The 19,225-nt window shown below is 40.0% G+C and overlaps 1 protein-coding gene across 3 annotated transcripts in view; it reads left to right on the forward strand.

The window, feature by feature from the left end:
* Window positions 1-19,225, forward strand: part of mettl15 (methyltransferase like 15) — a 72,398-nt gene that overhangs the window by 43,085 nt on the left and 10,088 nt on the right. For all 3 annotated transcript variants that reach the window (XM_041983358.1, XM_041983363.1, XM_041983351.1), the window contains exons 4-5: window positions 6,889-7,080; window positions 8,715-8,893. In XM_041983358.1, the coding sequence (XP_041839292.1) occupies window positions 6,889-7,080; window positions 8,715-8,893 (371 nt within the window). The remainder of the gene's footprint in view (window positions 1-6,888; window positions 7,081-8,714; window positions 8,894-19,225) is intronic.

Here is a 19,225-nt window from a genome sequence, read left to right on the forward strand (position 1 = left end):
ATATGGTGGGTAGTGTGCTACTGAGGAGGCAGTAACAGCAAGGGATTGCATAGGTGATAGGGGAAAACAGCAAAGCTTACTATAGATCTTTCAACAAATTAATCACTGTGCAGGATAGTGAACAGCAGCAAAGCAAAGGAAGCCCCTGCCAGCGTGGGTGAGATGCTCCCTTGCCATTTTGTCTTCAGTGGGTTTTTAAATAAAAGACCTGCCAGTTTGTGTTCTTTTCTTCAGTGGCCCTAGTTAATCTTGACAGAGGTGGAGTCATCATAATGCACATAAAGAGTTCAAACTGTGTAAAAATGCACCCAGCTTTATTGTCCCAAAGGGAGAATTTGGCTTACGGACAGCAGTGGATAGAAAAAAATAGTCTGTCCGTGCAGTATCTTCATGTATAATAACAGCTATTCAGGTTACACCGTCACCTCTGTTGTTGACAATATACAACCATCAGGTTACAGCAAGTGACAGCTCAGTGCTGCTGGTCATACCTTGTGTTTTTCTTTTTCAAATTTAAGAGTTTAGGAGTACTTTTACAACACATTTTCATAATCTCCTATTAAAACAAAATACTTTTAAAAAATGTCTGTTTGTAGCCTTATAGTTTCATGCACTGATATATGTGCTAAGAGAAATGTGGGGTTACATTTCAAAGATCAGTTATATTTGTTACAACAGAAGGTGAGAGCATTTACAATACTGAATGTTGTTTCTGTTGAGCAGTGAGTGCTTATCATGGTCTCACTTACACAAAGCAGGCATACACTAAAATCAACAAGCCTTCTCCTCCAGATGGAGGTTCTTGTGTTGAGAACAGTGACTCAGTATATGTGCACAGGTTGCTAGCTGCCTCAAAGATGCATGAGACAACAGATCAAACAAGGCACAAGAAAGTGCACTGCATACATTTAAAGGGACAGTTCAACCCTAAAAGTGAATTTACATATTCACTTTTTCTGCTCCCTGTAGTGGTAATTATACACTGCCTGACCAAAAAATCAAAAAAATGCCACAGCAAATGCTGCCGCAATCAAAGCTAAAGGCAGTCTAACAAAATATTGGACTATTGAAATTCAAGTCATTCAAGTCCAATGAATAGCCTGAAATGGTACAAAGGTAAGTGGTGAACTGTCAGATTGAAAAAAAATCTACTAATCTGCTACTAATTCCTACAGGTGTTCCAGTTTTGTCTTTTTACTTACAACCCCATCTGTCTGCATGAATGCAGTGTTTGAACACACTGTTGTACCATATCTTCGTGAGCATCAGTTGAACAGTATTGTACTGCAGAAAGCAGTCTGTTGCTACAGAAATGGCAAGAAATTGGCAATTAACAATGGAGGAGAGCCAGACCATCATAACACTTAAAATTGTAGGACTTTCCTGCAGAGAAATTGCAAAGAAAGCCAAGGTGTCAGTGAGCACAGTTTCTTTCACCATCAAAAGGCTGTCAGAAACTGGGGCAAATTCTGACAAGAGGAGGTCTAGCAGACCTAAATCCACAGCTGAATCAGAGGACAAGTTTCTGAGAGTTAACAACTTGCGTGATAGGTGGCACACAGGACAACAGCTTAATAGTGGACATAGTAAGCAAGTCTCAGTTTCAACTGTGAAGAGAAGACTTCGAGCTGCAGGTTTGACAGGACGAGTTGCAGCGAGAAAGCCATTGCTAAGACGTCAGGATAAAACAAAAAGGCTTGCTTGGGCCTGGAAACAGTGCCATTGGACTACTGAAGACTAAAAGAAGGTATTATGGACTGATGAATCAAAATTTGAAATCTTCAGTTTATCACGCAGGATCTTTGTACGGCGTTGAGTAGGTGAAAGGATGGTTCCGCAGTGTGTGACATCAACTGTCAAACATGGAGGAGGAAGTGTTTTGCTGGATCCAGGGTCGGTGACTTGTACAGAGTGAGAGGCACCCTGAACCAAACAGCTACCACGGCAATCTGCAGCACCATGCAATACAGTCTGGTATGTGCCTATTTGGCCAGGGGTTCATCCTACAGCAAGATAATGACTCAAAACACAAGTTCAAGCTAAGCAGAACTACCTCAAGAAAAAAGAACAAGATGGTAAGCTTGAGAACAAGGAGTGGTCAGCACAGTCTCCAGACTCCAGACCCCATAGAGCTGGTTTGGGGTGAACTGGACAGAAGAGTGAAAGTAAAGCAATCTATAAGTGCCACACATTTGTGGGAACTTCTGCAACAGATATGGGAAAAACTTTCTGAAAAATATTTGATTTCTATCATAGAAAGACTGCCATGAGTGTGTTCAGCTGTTATATCTCCCAAAGGTGACTACTTTGATGAGTCAAAAATTTAAAATACATTTAGGTCTACAAATTGATTCCATGCTTCCATTCCAGCTAGAGAAATGATCATTTTTCTATAATATAAATTAATAAATAAATAAAACAAAGATCAAAACATGAAGAGATACACAAAGTTTTGAGACGTTGTATATTGCATGACTCGTTACTGTCAGAGATTTCAGGTTGACATTGTAATTTTCAGTTAGTTACATATAACGAAGCTTGATAGTCAGTCTGATTATGCTTTATGTCATTTTCAGTATAATTAAAATTGGACAGAAAATCTGTTAATTTAACTTAAATACCTAAGTTGCACAATTATGCATCCTTTCTTGCAGCAACAATCAGAGCTACGTGTGAGCAGAATTGACTAATAATTAGCAATGAATTAATAAACCATTCTGAATGAGTCATTTAAATGAGGGATTTTACACCCTAAAAGGGAAACTCCCATAAATGCATATGCAACATGCCCAGGTACAAATATTACTGTCAAATTAGCCCTACACCTCTTTAATGGATATTAACTTTAATCAAACACTGGAGCGGAGTTTCCGTATGTTGCAAAGCAATGTTAAATGTGGCCTTGCACTTTTGTAATAATAACAATAGCACAATAAATGACAAGAAAAAGCATAAACTTATAATGGTTGGTGATGACTAACTACTTCTCTACTGGTTGCTGGTTAACAGGTTGCTGCTATGTGTTAGTCAAAATGAGTAAAGTTAGTAATGCTAGACAACGCAGAAATATTTTATTGTTTTCAGTCTGCATATTGTTCACAGTTTTATGATTCATCTATGTAAAAAAGATAAAGAACATGGGCTATGGGGCTTTATTAAAGTACAATATATCAAACTATATGTTGGCAATTTAGAAAAGTAGATCAAGCTCTTAATAATAATTACCTTTGAGTAACTGTTATCAGAGTAGGGTTTCACACACATGAAGCCTTTAAACAGAATGGTAAACTTTAGCTTGAGATCTATGAAACATAAAAGCAACACAAATATATCCCCTTTATTTAATTTTAATTTATTTTATTTTATTTAGAATTATAATACTTCACCAGTAAATTATTTCATATCTGGAAATTTGCTGGGTGAAGACGTTTAGCTACTAATGCATTAATGCTGAGCCTTGTTTCTTTCTTCTGCCATCATATTTGTTTAAACAATGTTAAAAGGTCACATAAAAAATGCATGAACGTGGTGAGGATCTCACCACTTGTTAGAGAGGAAGTGAGTATATAGGGTCTTTCTCTGTTGAAGATGAGTGAGGATTTCAGTAGTGTATCTAAGACAGATGACTTCCAAAGCACAGAACAGAATACTTTATGGGTTCAATTTGAGGATGCTCACCGTTATGGATTGTGTTGGCCTCCCATCAAAACTGTCTTGATTTAAAATTAAAATGAAAATTGAAATAGATGTTTACAAAAACACTTCTATTTTTCTTTTCAAACCCAAAATCTTTTTTTTCTGCCATGCAAATCCTTTTCTACACATTCACAAACTAGAATTTCTTAGGCAGTTTCTTCTTTTACAGGAAGACAAAACTTGATTTACAAGTAAAATCTTTTAAATTATTTGCAAATATTCATTTACAGCTGCAGTCTTCATGGCTTTATATTCAGCCCATACTGAGAGTGGCGATCACTCAGAAGGAGCTGCAGCCATGGTGGCCTTGGCATTTTTACTCCTTTCTATTGTCATAGTGACACCTAAATGGACTAATTGGTTTATATAATAGATAAGATTAGTTAAACGAGAAAATGAGAAAATAAATCAATCTAACATGTGCTCACACACAATTATAGCATTCATGTAATTTTCTCTTTTTATACACTGCTCAAAAAATAAAGGGGACACCAAAATAACACATCCTAGATCTGAATGAATGAAATATTCTTATTAAACACTTTGGCCCTGATCTATTAACGCTTTGCGTGTACTAAAACAGGTGCAGACGGCTTTGCTCCGCTAAAATCGGCCCAAGCTTATCTATCAAAGCCGCAAACATGGAACTGCGTCAGTTATCCTGGCAAAACTGCGCCGCTCTCCACTTTGCGTTTCTGAAGCTACTGCATATGCATTATGGGCGTTCTGGCCAGAAAGTGCACATTAGTGGGAGGAGACTATGCAAATAAATCTGGTTTGCGCAGCAGTGGGATTCATGTAGCCCGCAAATAGTTTGCGGTGTTTATGTTTGCTCTAAAAATAGCGTTTCTGAAAAGCAGGTGCTAATTGGCACAACAGTATACGCGCAATGGCTGCAGTAATAATTTTAAGGAGGAGGCACAGACACCATGAAAGGCGACTAAGATAATGCATTTTTTTCTATTATATTAATATATTTAGAATGCCAGAGAAGAGGATTGTGGAGACGATCCAGCGTTGCAATATTAGAATTGCTGGATAAGTTTAAAGACTTTATCATGCCTGTCTTTTATTATTATTATTATTATTATTATTATTTCTTTATAGCTTTTAAACCTTTATTATTTCTTATTTGTTCCTTGCATGTTTTTATATGTACAATACCTTGGTTCCTAAAGGTTGTTGTTAGTGTGCCTTATAAATAAATTGAACTTGAATATGAAACTATATTGCAGCATTTCTGGTGACATTTAGATTTTTTTCCTCGACTTCCGCAATATTTTTATTTGTCTCCTTTATTTGTCTCAACTTCTATCGGATAAAAGTTCATTTTGCGTTTGCGGTTTCCTTGCTCTCCAGAACCTTACATGACAGAGCAAACAGCGCCGCTAAATCCTCATTTAAATACTGCTGTTTGCTCCGCAAATGATAACAGGAGCAGTCTTAATAGATCAGGCGCTAATCGTAGAAACATAACCAGAGCAAAACTGCGCAGCAAATGTTAAATAGCGCAGCAGTTTTGCCCTCGTCATAACTCAGCCCCCTTTGTTCTTTACATAGTTGAATGTGCTGACAACAAAATCACACAAAAATTATCAATAGAAATCAAATGTATTAACCATTGGAGGTCTTGATTTGGAGTCACACTCAAAATTAAAGTGGAAAAACACACTACAGGCTGATCCAACTTTGATGTAATGTCCTTAAAACAAGTCAAAATGAGGCTCAGTAGTGTGTGTGGCCTCCACGTGCCTGTATGACCTCCCTACAACGCCTGGGCATGCTCCTGAAGAGGTGGCAGATGGTCTTCTGAGGGATCTTTTCCCAGACCGGGACTAAAACATCCACCAACTCCTGGACAGTCTGTGGTTGGTGGATGGAGCGAGACATGATCTCTCAGATGTGCTCAATTGGATTCAGGTCTGGGGAACGGGCGGGGCAGTCCATAGCATCAATGCCTTCGTCTTGCAGGAACTGCTGACACACTCCAACCACATGAAGTTTAGCATTGTTTTGCATTAGGAGGAACCCAGGGTCAACTGCACCAGCATGGTCTTACAAGGGGTCTGAGGATCTCATCTTGGTACCTAATGGCAGTCAGGCTACTTCTGGCGAGCACATGGAGGGCTGTCCACGCCCCCCAAATAAATGCCACCCCACACCATTACTGACCCACTGCCAAACCGGTCATGCTGGAGGATGTTGCAGGCAGCAGAACGTTTTCCATGGCGTCTCCAGACTCTGTCATGTCTGTCACATGTGCTCAGTGTGAACCTGCTTTAATCTGTGAAGAGCACAGGGCGCCAGTGACGAAGTTGCCAATCTTGGTGTTCTCTGGCAAATGCCAAATGTCCTGCATGGTGTTAGGCTGTAAGCACAACCCCCACCTGAGGATGTCAGGCCCTCATACCACCCTCATGGAGTCTGTTTCTAAACGTTTGAGCAGACACGTGCACATTTGTGGCATGCTGGAGGTAATTTTGCAGTGCTCTGGCAGTGCTACACCTGTTCCTCCTTGCACAAAGGCGGAGGCAGCGGTCCTGCTGCTGGGTTGTTGCCCTCCTACGGCCTCCTCCACGTCTCCTGATATACTGGCCTGTCTCCTGGTAGTGCCTCCATGCTCTGGACACTACACTGACAGACACAGCAAACCTTCTTGCCACAGCTCACATTGATGTGCCATCCTGGATGAGCTGCACTACCTGAGCCACTTGTGTGGGCTGTAGACTCCGTCTCATGCTACCACTAGAGTGAAAGCACCACCAGCATTCAAAAGAGACCAAAACATCAGCCAGAAAGCATAGAAACTGAGAAGTGGTCTGTGGTCACCACCTGCATAACCACTCCTTAATTGGGGGTGTCTTGCTAATTGCCTATAATTTCCACCTGTTGTCTATTCCATTTGCACAACAGCATGTGAAATTGATTCACAGAAGTGTGATTGACTTGTAGTTACATTGTGTTGTTCAAGTGTCCCTATTATTTTTTTGAGCAGTGTAATTATTTTTATACAATGTTTCTCTCACCTCTTGAAGGGAATGTTGGTCGTGAGCTAATGACTGTATCATTGAAAACACTGACACCTAAATAATAAAGATTTTCCTGTCTATGTTTGATAGCAAAGAAACCAAATGCATTGGCAAACAAATGACTAAATCATTTTCTGTTTTTTTCTCCAAATCTTTTCTCCAGTGGTCGTGTGAAGCCATTGCTCGGCCGGTTCAGCGAGCTTGAAACCCTGCTGTCTAACATGAACAGTAAGCCAGGCAGCATTGATGCTGTCCTGTTGGATGCTGGCTGTTCCTCCATGCAGATGGATCAGGCAGAGAGAGGCTTCTCCCTCAGCAAGGATGGACCTTTGGATATGCGAATGGATGGAGAAAGGTATGAGATTTGCAGCTGTTCTCATGTTGGGAGCTACTGGATTATCAAAGCCACTGGCACCTTGAAATTATTTCAGTGCTCGCTGGTGCAGTAATATTAAGGTGAATCTAATAAAACAGGGTGTTGTCAAACACCGACATGGTTTGAGATTAGTCCCATAGAATATGCTTTTTTATTTAAAATTTGATTTTGAAATGATTAAGTGAAAAGAGGAAAATATGTTATAACATTATACTTTGCCTTGCACCATATGTTACCTGCATGACACTGTCTGAACCACCAATGATAAAAAAACATTTTGTAGTCAATGTTAAAAAAATTTCAATACAGTAGCTCCAATCATACAGCCACATATGGTTATCTACCAATATGCAGTATGATCTAACATGTTATTATCTTATGTGATCATAAAGGAGGGGTGTTGCCACTATGATGTCATCCACGGGTTATAAACCTTTTCCATAAGGATCACTTTTTTTCACTTGCTGTTTCATGGAAATTATGCATGATTGCAAAGACTTTTTAGGAGATTATAGTTGTTTTCACACATGCATTTCAGCTTTGAAAACATGTTATGGAGTGACTGTATGTGAAAATGCAAGTGTCCACAATGTTTTTAGCTGACTTTTTGCGAAGGTTGCCTAAATATTCTACTTTTTCACAACTGAAAACTTACAGAGCAAGACCATGTGAGAATTCTGCAGGTAAACCTCTGGAGTATTTACAGCAAGCTAGTATGGGTAGTGTGATGCTTTGCTTACCTGTATATGGCTTTCTATTTGCTCATTGATATAATAGCTATGTCATAATATATGTTGTGTTAATACATAGAAATAGTAACATGATTGTGGTAAGGTAAGGTGGGTCATACCCCACTGTCAACTTACATAACACTGTGATCCCTGCAGCATACTTGTTGCATCATATTCTGCTTCCTCTGGGCATTAGCCAGGCTCCATCTCAAAGTATTTCCAGCAGCAAAAATGTATTTCATGCCTTTAATTCCTTTCTGCATAACTAATGGGCAGACAGAGAATTGGAGACAAAATTCAGTTGCTTGATTCTGTTGCTTGTGTGCAAATGGCAAACTTAGATAAAAAGTTATGAGTTGAACATCAATCACAGCAGCTGGAGTCTTAACTCTGACTACTATTGTAAGACTTAATCATAATTATATTTTCTAAATGTATATAAACAATAAGGTTAACAAACCCAATAAGTCATTTATGTTACTTTAGAGGATTTTTTTTAATGTTTCTATTGTTAAAAAAGTTGATAAAAATAAATAATATATATGTGCATTGTTGCTGAAATGTAATTGTAATGCAAGCATGTTAAAGTTATAATTAATCAAACCTATATATATATATATAATATAATGCATTTTGATTATTTTCAAAAACATATCTGGCTTACTTTCCAGTGTCAGCATTCTCTGCAGAACAACCAGATAACACAACCTCATTATAAGCTGTTGCACAAGCTGCATTTTCTCCTTTCCTTGCCTCACAATCATTCTATTCAGAACTGTCAGCCATAAAGGTTTTCAGCTGTATCTCAGAGTTGTCAGGATTCGCCACTGTCAGCAAGGACATGACGTCAAGCGGCTTAATTGGGCTTCTCTTTGTGCGTAGGTACCCCGACATGCCCTGCGCTGCTGACGTTGTGAATACCTTAGATCAACAAGCTCTAACATCTATCCTCACAGCATATGGGGAAGAAAGACACGCCAGGAAAATAGCTTCAGCCATTGTGGAGGCACGCCGTGTCAGCCCCATCACCCGGACACAGCAGCTGGCCAGTGTGGTTGCAGGTAGCTACACACTTACACTGATTAATTCCCCACAGCATTCTGAAGGCTGTAAGAGAAACTAAAACACGAGTGGAGTTATTAAGGCTGTCTCCCGGTGAGACACAAGAGTCCTGGAAAATTACGCTGACTGTGATCTCAGTCATCATCCTCTCCTCTTCCTCAGCTTTAGGTGCTTTATTCCACACCTTCCTTTGAGAGATAAGATGAGGGAAAGACAGAGTTGAAGGTGGCTGGAACAGAATGTGGTTAATGCCTAGAAAACAGTATCTCACATGCAGTAGTCCATGTCTCCCTCCTTCTTTCTTTTCCTTTTTTTTTTGCTAGCAAATAAAGATGTACACCTGACACAAATGCAAACACCCACACATGCTCACACAAATGACATGTTCGTGCAGCAGGGGTTGGTTATTTGTCTTTACTGATTGTTTTTTTTTCTTTCTTTCATGTTTTTCCTTTTTTTTCCTAGCTGTATGACTCCAGATTTCAAATGCAAGATGTCGTTGCAACAGTTATTGAACAGAGCACTGTGTGCGTCAGTGTCACCCTGGGAGAACAGGTGTGAGTAAGAGCAGCTGTTTGATCTCCTTTGAAGAGCAATCTGAGTTAACACCAGTGTTTATTCAAAAGTCTTGATCTTGATTTAAGAAGGTTCCAGGGGGAGCTCTATGACCAACTGTCACAGTGACGCTTTCAGGAAATCATCACAGTCACAGGACAGATAATGAAGACTTACGTGTTGCATGCGTTATAGACCATGAAAGAAAGTTTTCATGGTCACACCTTTTCCTTAATTTATTTTTATTACAGTTTATATTTGTTAGGCATTGCTCATATGTCATACACCATATCTTTTTAAACTGCTTCATATTTCCAGAAAAAAAATTAAAAAGCAGCAGAAAAATAGTTGCATATTTCTTTCATTCATATCAACATTTCCTTTGAGTTTAATTAAATCATAAGTATAGTAAGGCAGTATAGTAAAGCATAAGTAAAGCAGTATACATAATTATTTATAAGCATGACCATGTGGATAAGCAGGGCTGGAAAATATATGTATTCGTGAGCCTGGTTTACATTGATGTTTTTCATTTGCTCTAGTTAAGGTCTTCAATGGCATCTGCTTGAGCAGAGAAAGTGGAATTATTTCAGTCCTGGTATTGATGGATCTTAGTGCTGGATTTGACACAGTCAACCATAACTTCTTACTAGACCGGCTGAAAAACTTGATAGACCTTTCTGGCACCGCGATTAATTGGTTTAAGTCCTGTCTAAAAGACAGGGACTACTTTGTGGATAGGTAACTAGAAATCTGAAATAACCTGTGGAGTTCCTCAAGGCTCCAGCCTGGGGCCACTGCTGTTCAACATCTACATGCTCTCGTTTGATCAAATTATGAAAAAAAAAAAATAAAATAAATATGTTACCACAGTTATGCTGATGTCATACAAATCTACATAACACTCTCACCAGGAGACTACAGTCCGATACAAACTCTGATCAACTGCATCGATCAAATTAAAGATTGGATGTGCCAGAACTTCCTTCAATTCAATGAAGATAAAACTGAAATAATAGTTTTTGGAGCCAAGGAAGAAAGATTAAAAGTCAGTACTCAGCTTCAAACAGCTACGTTCAAAACTAACAACCAAGCCAGAAATCTGGGAGTAGTCCTGGACTCAGACCTGAATTTTAGCAGTTATATTAAGACAGTTGTGAAGTCAGCCTATTATCACTTAAAGAACATGTCAAGGATTAAAGGACTAATGACTCAGCAGGATTTAGAAAAACTTGTCTATGCATTTATCTTTAGTAAACTGGACTAGAGTAATGCTGTCCTCACAGGTCTCCCTAAAAAAGTCCATCAGACTGCTGCAGTTAGTCCAGAACGCTGCTTCTCGAGTTCTCACTAAGACCAAGAAAGTGGATCATATTAATCCAGTCTACAGATCTTTACACTGGCTTCCGGTCTGTCAAAAAACTTGAAAATCCTGCTGTTAGTTTACAAAGCACTGAATGGTTTAGGGTCATCAGGATCAAGTCAATTTCTGTTCCCAGAGACAGAACTAAACATGGAGAGGTAGCGTTCTGTGATTATGCTCCTCACATGTGGAACAAAAGCCTAGAAAACTGCATGTCTGCTGAAACATTTTGTCTTCTTTCTTTTGACCTTTTTCTGTCTTTATTTTCCTTTACTTTTTTAAAAGTTTGTTTTTAATTTACTTTTTAATGCTTCTATAGCACACTGCAGCAATATATAGCACATTGAATTGTCTTGTATATGAAATGTGCTTTACAAATAAACTTGCCTAGCCCAAAGAGATGGGTGTAAAACAAGATGAATGGAAATTATACTAACTGACAAAACTTCCACTAATGCACAAATAAATTCATGCCTATATTAAAGAATATCTGATACAAATCGCTGGAAATTAAAAGAGCTTTCTCTATTGCTTCTTAAGTAACAGAGACATAACAATGTGACTAACCAGTTATTTCTGATCTCGGTTGGCAAACAATAAAATTTTGACCCTGACATTCTCAGAGATGAAAGTAAGTCCTGGAGAAGAGCTGTAGTTGGGTCTGGTTGGGTCAACATCTTCCTCTACTGAATTGGAATGAAAAAAAGCAGCATAGTCTATACCACCTCCCTCTTGTGACATTACATTTATATTTCTACCACAGGGATGACCTACTTCAGACCTTGAGAGTCACAGTCCTCCAGGTTTAAGATGTTTCTCTGCAGTTTCCCTGCTTCTCTAAAAGCGTGTTGTCAAGTTCTGCACAAGCCTCTAAATGACCTATTAATTTGAGTCAGGTGTATTGCAGGAGGGAAACCTCTAAAACCAGCCCTTGAGGTCTGGAGTTGGTGATCCCTGCTCTAGCATATAGAAACCCAGCTCTATACTTAGACCTGGTACGAGACCGGATGGAAATATAAATGTGAAAATGCAGTTAATATTAGGATGGACTATTAAAAAAAAAAAAAAAAAGTCAAAGATCTACAGGGCTCTGTATTTGATATAAACATACATCAATAAATCATGTAATATTGGATTCAAAGTGTGAAACACAGGAAAAATGACATAACAAGAAAACTAATCTTGTACCATTAATATACCAAATAATATACTGTACATACTTTAAAAACTAAAAGAGAAAATAGTGAGTTGTGCTGTTTTGATGTCTACTTTGTCAAATACAACACAGTTGCAAAGTCTTTGTTTTATTTAGCTTTTAAAATAACGGTTTAGATTTAAACAGTTTAGAAACTGTAAATCTAGATTTGATTTTACTTACAGAGCATAACCAGACATTTGTAGACTGAGAAGACAACCATTGTTAAGAGTAGTTGTTAAGATTACTGTAATGTTGATGACAGAATTTACACCAATGTGATGCATGATTGGCTTATGGTTTCATAGAGGTATGTAAAATGGTTTCTCATAGTTGATAGTACAGGGGGAAGCTTTGTTGTTCTCATAAACTGTCTTTGACTTTTTCAAAGCCTTTTTCCCAAATGGCCCACAGAGACACAAACCCAACAACTGAGAAGTTTTGATCTGGCTGTTTGTAGAATAATGTATTTGGTCATTTTAACCACCAACAGGGACAGTCTTTACATACTGTAGTGTATAGATAAAGGGCTTAAAATACAGAGATCTGAGTCTTTGCCAGTTTCACCGATTTAGTCAATTATGTAAATGCTTTCACTTAAATATTACCCTTTTACATTCACGCCACTTGGTCTTAGGACAGCTGAACGGTGCCAGCTGCTGGCACAAGGGCAGCCTCAGGCTAGGAGATACAGAATAATTTTTCACTGATATATATTGGACCAGTCAAAACACATTTCCCCTTCATATTGAAATATTATCTTAGTCCAAACTTAGAACTGGCACTGGAACTGTGTTGTAAAATGTATTTTTCTTTGAGAAGCATCAGTTTGATTTATGAACTCTTATATATTATGTACAATCAAATAGGGCTGGGCAATATATCGAGATTTTCAAATATATCAAGACTTTATCAGACGCAATATAGAAGGAAGGAATATTGTTTATATTGAGATAGCTTGTTTTGAGTTAAAAACATCTTTTCTTTTGCATTTTGCACAGCTGTATTTTTTGTTATGGTCATTGAAAATTATTTTTAATTTATTTTGTTTTAGGAGCATTTAATTTAATATAAAGGTACTTTAATTTAATTCAGCTGTTTTAATGCACATGTGTTGCTGATCCTTAATATAAGTATATTTAACACTGAAGGCTGTAAATTAGAACTGTCTTTTTGGTTACTTGACAAAAAAATATATATATCGAGATATATATCGTATATCGTAATTCAGGTAAAAAATATCGAGATATAAGATTTTGTTCATATCGCCCAGCCCTACAATCAAAACCTTTCTGTATCTTGTCATGAACTTCTCACATAAGAGAATGAAATAAATAAAGTTGCTGTACAGCATGTGTTGTAAGTGCTGACCAGTGTCCAGTAAAGGTTTATTATTATCACAGGACACATTTTGTTAGCTCACTAAGAATGGGTGCCACATATCGCCTTTATGTACACATCCTAATCTCCTCTTTTCTCTGTGGATCTGCCTGTAGGACCTTTGAAAGATGAATTAGAAAGAGGGAGCACATGGCTTGGTGAGACCAGAGCAGGGCTGGTCCTTGCTGTGCAGGCATTGTATTGATTGCAGTGTGAGTCACACCTTAGGCTATTTAGTGCAGGAGGAGAGAAATGCCACATCGCTCACTTCTCTATTTATTGCAGTTTCTCTTTGGTTCTCTGTAATTGTTCATTATTTGTTTGTGTTTGATGGTTATGAGTCAGTCAAGTTAAACTCTTCACAAACAATAAAAAACCTCCCAACTTGACACATACTGATTAGCTTTTATTTAAAGCCCTTAAATCCACATTCATCAGCATTTTTGTACTTGTTTTGGAAGGTTGTGCTGATGTCATAAGTATTCTCTGCATGTCTGTAAAGTCTAGTAATACTTTTCTATGTATCGTACACACATTTTGTAGTTAGGAGACAAACATTTTTACTCAGTTACTTATTTATTTATTTTTCTTCATTAACTAACTAACTAACTAACTAACTAACCTGTCCAGCATCGTAGTAATCAGAATGACTAGCAGCTGTGTTGTGCCGAACAAATTTGCTTTGCCATGGGGAACTTTATGGGTATAAGGCTTAAGTCTGATCTTTATTATTTCTGTATTTATTTTATTCTAATTTATTTATTTTGAATTATGGAATTTATGGAATTTTGCTGGATCTGACCGGAGGGAACAGAAAAAAAAGAAGAATAGTGAACAGAAGTAAAAAAGGAAAGTAGAAAAAAGAAAGAGGAGACCAAGATACAAAAGAATAAAGGCAGCGACCATTCAATTCAAACTAACACAGACAACCAACTGCTACACCCGAACAGAACACAAAAGGGAATTTCCTTTCACATGAAAACAAAGCTGAAAATCACCAGGAGCTCCTAAAATAAATATATAACCAGATCAACAACAAAAAATAAATAAAAAACAAACAAAAAAAAAAAAACATATATCACAACAACCAAAGTACCAGAAACACACAACAAACCTAAACAAAAGTAGCTCTTAGTGTATAAACCCACAGGAATGAGGAGTGATCAGAGATGAGTGTGATCATGCAAACGCGACCATGCCTCTATGGAGGCTAGAGGCAGACTAGGGCAGCCCAAAGACCCGGGCAATCAGCAATTCTGGACCAAGAACCCCAACCACCCCCCACTAAGAAGACCAGCCCCAGATGTACCTAGAGGGCGGTGGAGGAAGGCCCCAACCAGAGCCCCCCGCGGCCACTGGGCACAGGCCCGGCAGGCCAAGACCGGCAGCCGCTGACCCCGCCAGGCACTGGCCATCCAGGGCAGCTACAGTAAAGGGCCTAAGGCCCCAAGAACCCAGAAGTGCCCCCAAGGCAGAGGGTCTGTGCAATGCTGAGGAGAACCAGCCCTCCCAGACAACCACCCAGTCCAGCCGCACATCCTGGTAACCAGGACATCATCAATAACTTCTCCCTTCCTCCGAACACCCTACATGTATGTTTGAGAAGGCGGGAAAGGAGAGGGGTCCAGGAATGTAAGTCCACAGACAAGCTAACTTCCCACCAAAAGGTGAGCTGCTGGCGGCAGTAGGCACCCCTGTTCCCTGGGGAGGCCCTCAGGGCAGGACAGGCCAGGAGCAGCTGTTCCCCACGACCAGGACACACAGCAACCGCAGCTAATGACCCACCAGCAACCCCAGAAAGCACTCACCCACAACACAGACAACTATGGGCCATTCTCATTGACGTTACACTGTTTGTTTACACCCCCACGTTGGGTGGCAAAAAGCTAGCTGGGACCCCTCTTCCGCTATAGTGACTATTAACTGTTTCTCATCAGGGATGCTAGCGGGCTTAACACTTCCGAACCAGTTCAGCACTTATGTGGTCTGGTCAGGCAGGGATATTTCGAAAAAGACGTGTACTTGTTGGTGCTCAAAATCTGTATAATTTTCCAAATTCCTGGTTAAAACAAACAAACAAACAAACAAAAAAAACAAACTCCTAAACATCCAACTGACTGAGATATTGCTACCCGTTTTACCTTATCTTGACATTTACAACTACCTAGTCAATCGACAGTCACACTTCACAGGGGCATACAAGTCAGATTAGAGGCTTATAAATATTTCATGGCAGGATGGATATCAGACCTTCTACTTTGGAAAGTGCCCCAAACAAAGCATTTCCTCTTCATGTCAAAGCTGAGTAAGAAAACTGCAGATGCAGAAAACGTTAATGCGATTTAAAAATCAGGGATGTCCCAGTGATATATTTAATGTGAGTTAATAGGAGTTAATAATTACTAACAATTACAGTGAGAAAACATTGCAATTTAAAGATTGTTTTGTTTATTGAGACGACAAAGGAAAATACATTTCCAACTTTTTATTAACACCAAAAAAAGGTTGAATTTGTTGAATATCCAACCAATTTCACTGTGGTTGCATTTGCACTGTGAGAAACTTCAGAATGTTTGTTCATTTGTTGCTTCACATAAAACATGACTTTCATATTTGACTGACCTCACAATTATACATGAATAAAGTTTTTGTTTCCATTTCTTGTTGCATGAACATTAATGTTTGTTTTTACAGTTAAATAAATAAACAAGACCATTTTAAAAAAAAACTTTAATGTAGTTTGTACTCTTCTCTTTTTTGCTTGCTGCCGTCTTTCAAACTTTTCCAGATCATCCTCTTGCCGTCCTTTTTCAGGAGTGCAGACAAACACGAAGATTGACAGGACATAGGCTGGGGACACAATTTTGCACTTTTACTTTAGGAAGACAAAAGTAGCCTCAATTACATGTCGGTTAGCAACAGACTAGTGTGAAATGTCTGGTCCTGGGACACAATACTGCCAACCACTGCACTTTGCTGTGTTTTAGTAACGTATTATCTTTACTTTTTCATAAATAAACATATTCAAAATTAGAACAGCCCACCATAATTACACTTGGAAAGCGTACAAAATAAAATTTTGGATAAACATACATTGACAAAGTGCTCGCTACACAGCTGAGCTCTCTCTTGACAGTTTCCAGTTATCTTGTTTGACGGCAGCAAACAATTTAGCGCGTCGTTCAGGGTCAGCAGGCAGTCTGTAAAATGAAACCCCATCCTTGGGATGTTGATTGGACCATCCAAAGGCCCAGCACAGATGTACCACTATTATCGCCAACTTGCAAGTCATGTGATCAGTCACAAAAGCTGAGAATGGTGTATATCCTCACCCACTCCCACTCATCCTGACACACACACACACACACACACACACACACACACAAGCTATCATTTAATTTTTTTATGATAATGTGAGCATGGCGACTAATGATTTAAGATTAAGATTTAACTTTAATTCGACAGTGACACATGATTAGTGAAACATAAACCATAACAACACCAACTCCACCCTCCATCTGCTCCGTAAAGTCACTGATGGACATGACTCTCAGTGCAACTCTGAGATCACTCTGAGATCTCAGAAGCCCAAGTGCTCATTTGGCTGAGACGGTCCGAGACGAAGAACTACAGAAGCTCAGACAGTTTGACCTAGACTGGAGATTTGGGCCCTGCACAGAATCCATTTTTAATGCTGCTGCTCAGCTGAAAGGGTTTTAAAACTTATTAAAAGACTTGTTATCGAGGGAATCCTCGTCGGGAAGGGAGCGTGGGAAACCTGCTGTCAGCCAGCCCCAACTACTGTTAGCTAGCTCATAACAGCTAACATCAACCAAGACAATAATGGCATCACTAACCTCTCCACCCTCGTCTGGCTGCGTGGACTGTGTGCACATGGCTGGGAAAATATCCGAGCTGGAGAGGAGGATTTCCAATCTACACCAGATCTGGGAAGCCGAGGTCCTGTTGGACACCATTATCCTCGGAGCAGCGCAGCCGGACTCCCAGGAGACTGACGTCGCGGCTCCCTTCCAAACACCGAGCGTCGTCGGAGCCGCATCCCGTGGTGAGCCTGGGGACGTTGACCACCATCCGACAGCTGAGGTCCCTCCACCAGCAGCCACCGCGCATGGGTCCTGGCCACAACTTGGAGCCAGGCCCAGGATCCCAATGAGCTCCACACCGTCCCAGGAGGAACCCTGGTCTGTCGTCGGTCCTCGACGGGGGAGAGGGGGGCGTCGCTCCGGCGCACCTCCGCCCGACCACATACATCTTCAGAACAGGTTTGACCTCTTCAGCCTCGAGGAATTTCCTCCCTTGGGCGACGGAACCCGGCCCATTCGGTCCCCGCGCCGGGCGCTGCGGGCCTCCCCTCCCGCTGCACACGAGCGCCCCGCCGGTCGCAAGATTCGCCGCTCCATGCCTATCTTCACACCAGCTCCGCAGAAAACTTTCACCCGCCGTCCACTTCGCCAGTCTCCAGCACCTCCAACACCCCAGCTACTACATCCCTCCCAGGGACATCACCCAGACGCACTCATTGTAGGAACCTCCATCATCAGACATGTCCGTGTAAACAGGTGTAACACATTCTGCTACCCAGGTGCTCTCGTCAATGACATCTCACACTCCGCCCACGAACTTTCACAACAGAATCCATCAGTTTCCACCATCATCATCCATGCAGGCATCAACGATCTCAAACTACAGCAGTCAGAGACTCTAAAAATGGACTTCATCTCACTCATCCAAACCATCATACACTTAAAGAAACACTGCATCATCTCTGGTCCACTTCCATCACCCCGGTTTGGAGACGTCAAATTTAGCCGTGTACAACAACTCCACATCTGGCTTAAAGGTTACTGCACCACACACAATATTCCATTTGTAGACAATTTCACAACTTTTCACAATAGACCATATCTTTTCAAACGTGACGGCATTCATCCAAACCACACAGGTTCCAGACTCCTATCCACAAACATAAATCTGACTGTACATTCCCATAAACCATTCACAGATTGACAATATACCAACCCCACATCCCCACGCAAACCCTCACCTCCAGTAAAATCCATTCCAGCACTCATCACTAGCAGAAATCACCAGCACCCCCATCCACACACCAGGTCCACAATCAGACATCTCCGCCCCATCCATCCGGTTTCTACAAATAATCCAAACACTACACAAAAAAACCTACCTACAGTATTTAACATGGCACTTTTAAATGTCAGATCTCTTTTAAATAAGACTTTTATCATCAATGACTTGATTTTAGACAACAAGATAGACTGTCTCTTTTTAACTGAAACGTGGCTTGGCACCGACGCCCCGGCTATTCTCACTGAGGTATCTCCCCCAAATTTTAACTTTTTATTTTCTACCAGGGGAGGCAAAAGAGGCGGGGGCACAGCATCGATCGCTCACAACTCAATTTTAACAAAGACAATCCTTTTATATAGTTACTCTTCTTTTGAGCATCATGCATTTGTTTTTAGCAACCCGTCCATTTTATGTGTTACAGTTTATCGACCACCAAAGCCTCCATCCTGTTTTATTCAAGAATTCTCTGACTTTTTAACATTTATACACTCAAGTCATGACAAAATTTTAATAACTGGTGATTTTAATCTACATATTTTTAACAGCTCTGATCCTTATGGAAGAGAGTTTTTAAACCTTTTAGACAGCATGGATTTCAAACAACTCGTCACACAGCCGACTCATAACAGAGGACGCACCCTGGACTTGGTCATTACGTATGGCCTGTCCACGGGTGTGTCCTCTGTTGTTGACCTGGCTGTGTCTGACCACTACTGTGTGTTTTTTAAC

This window comes from Melanotaenia boesemani, chromosome 1, assembly GCF_017639745.1.
Source record: "Melanotaenia boesemani isolate fMelBoe1 chromosome 1, fMelBoe1.pri, whole genome shotgun sequence".
Taxonomy (NCBI): domain Eukaryota; kingdom Metazoa; phylum Chordata; class Actinopteri; order Atheriniformes; family Melanotaeniidae; genus Melanotaenia; species Melanotaenia boesemani.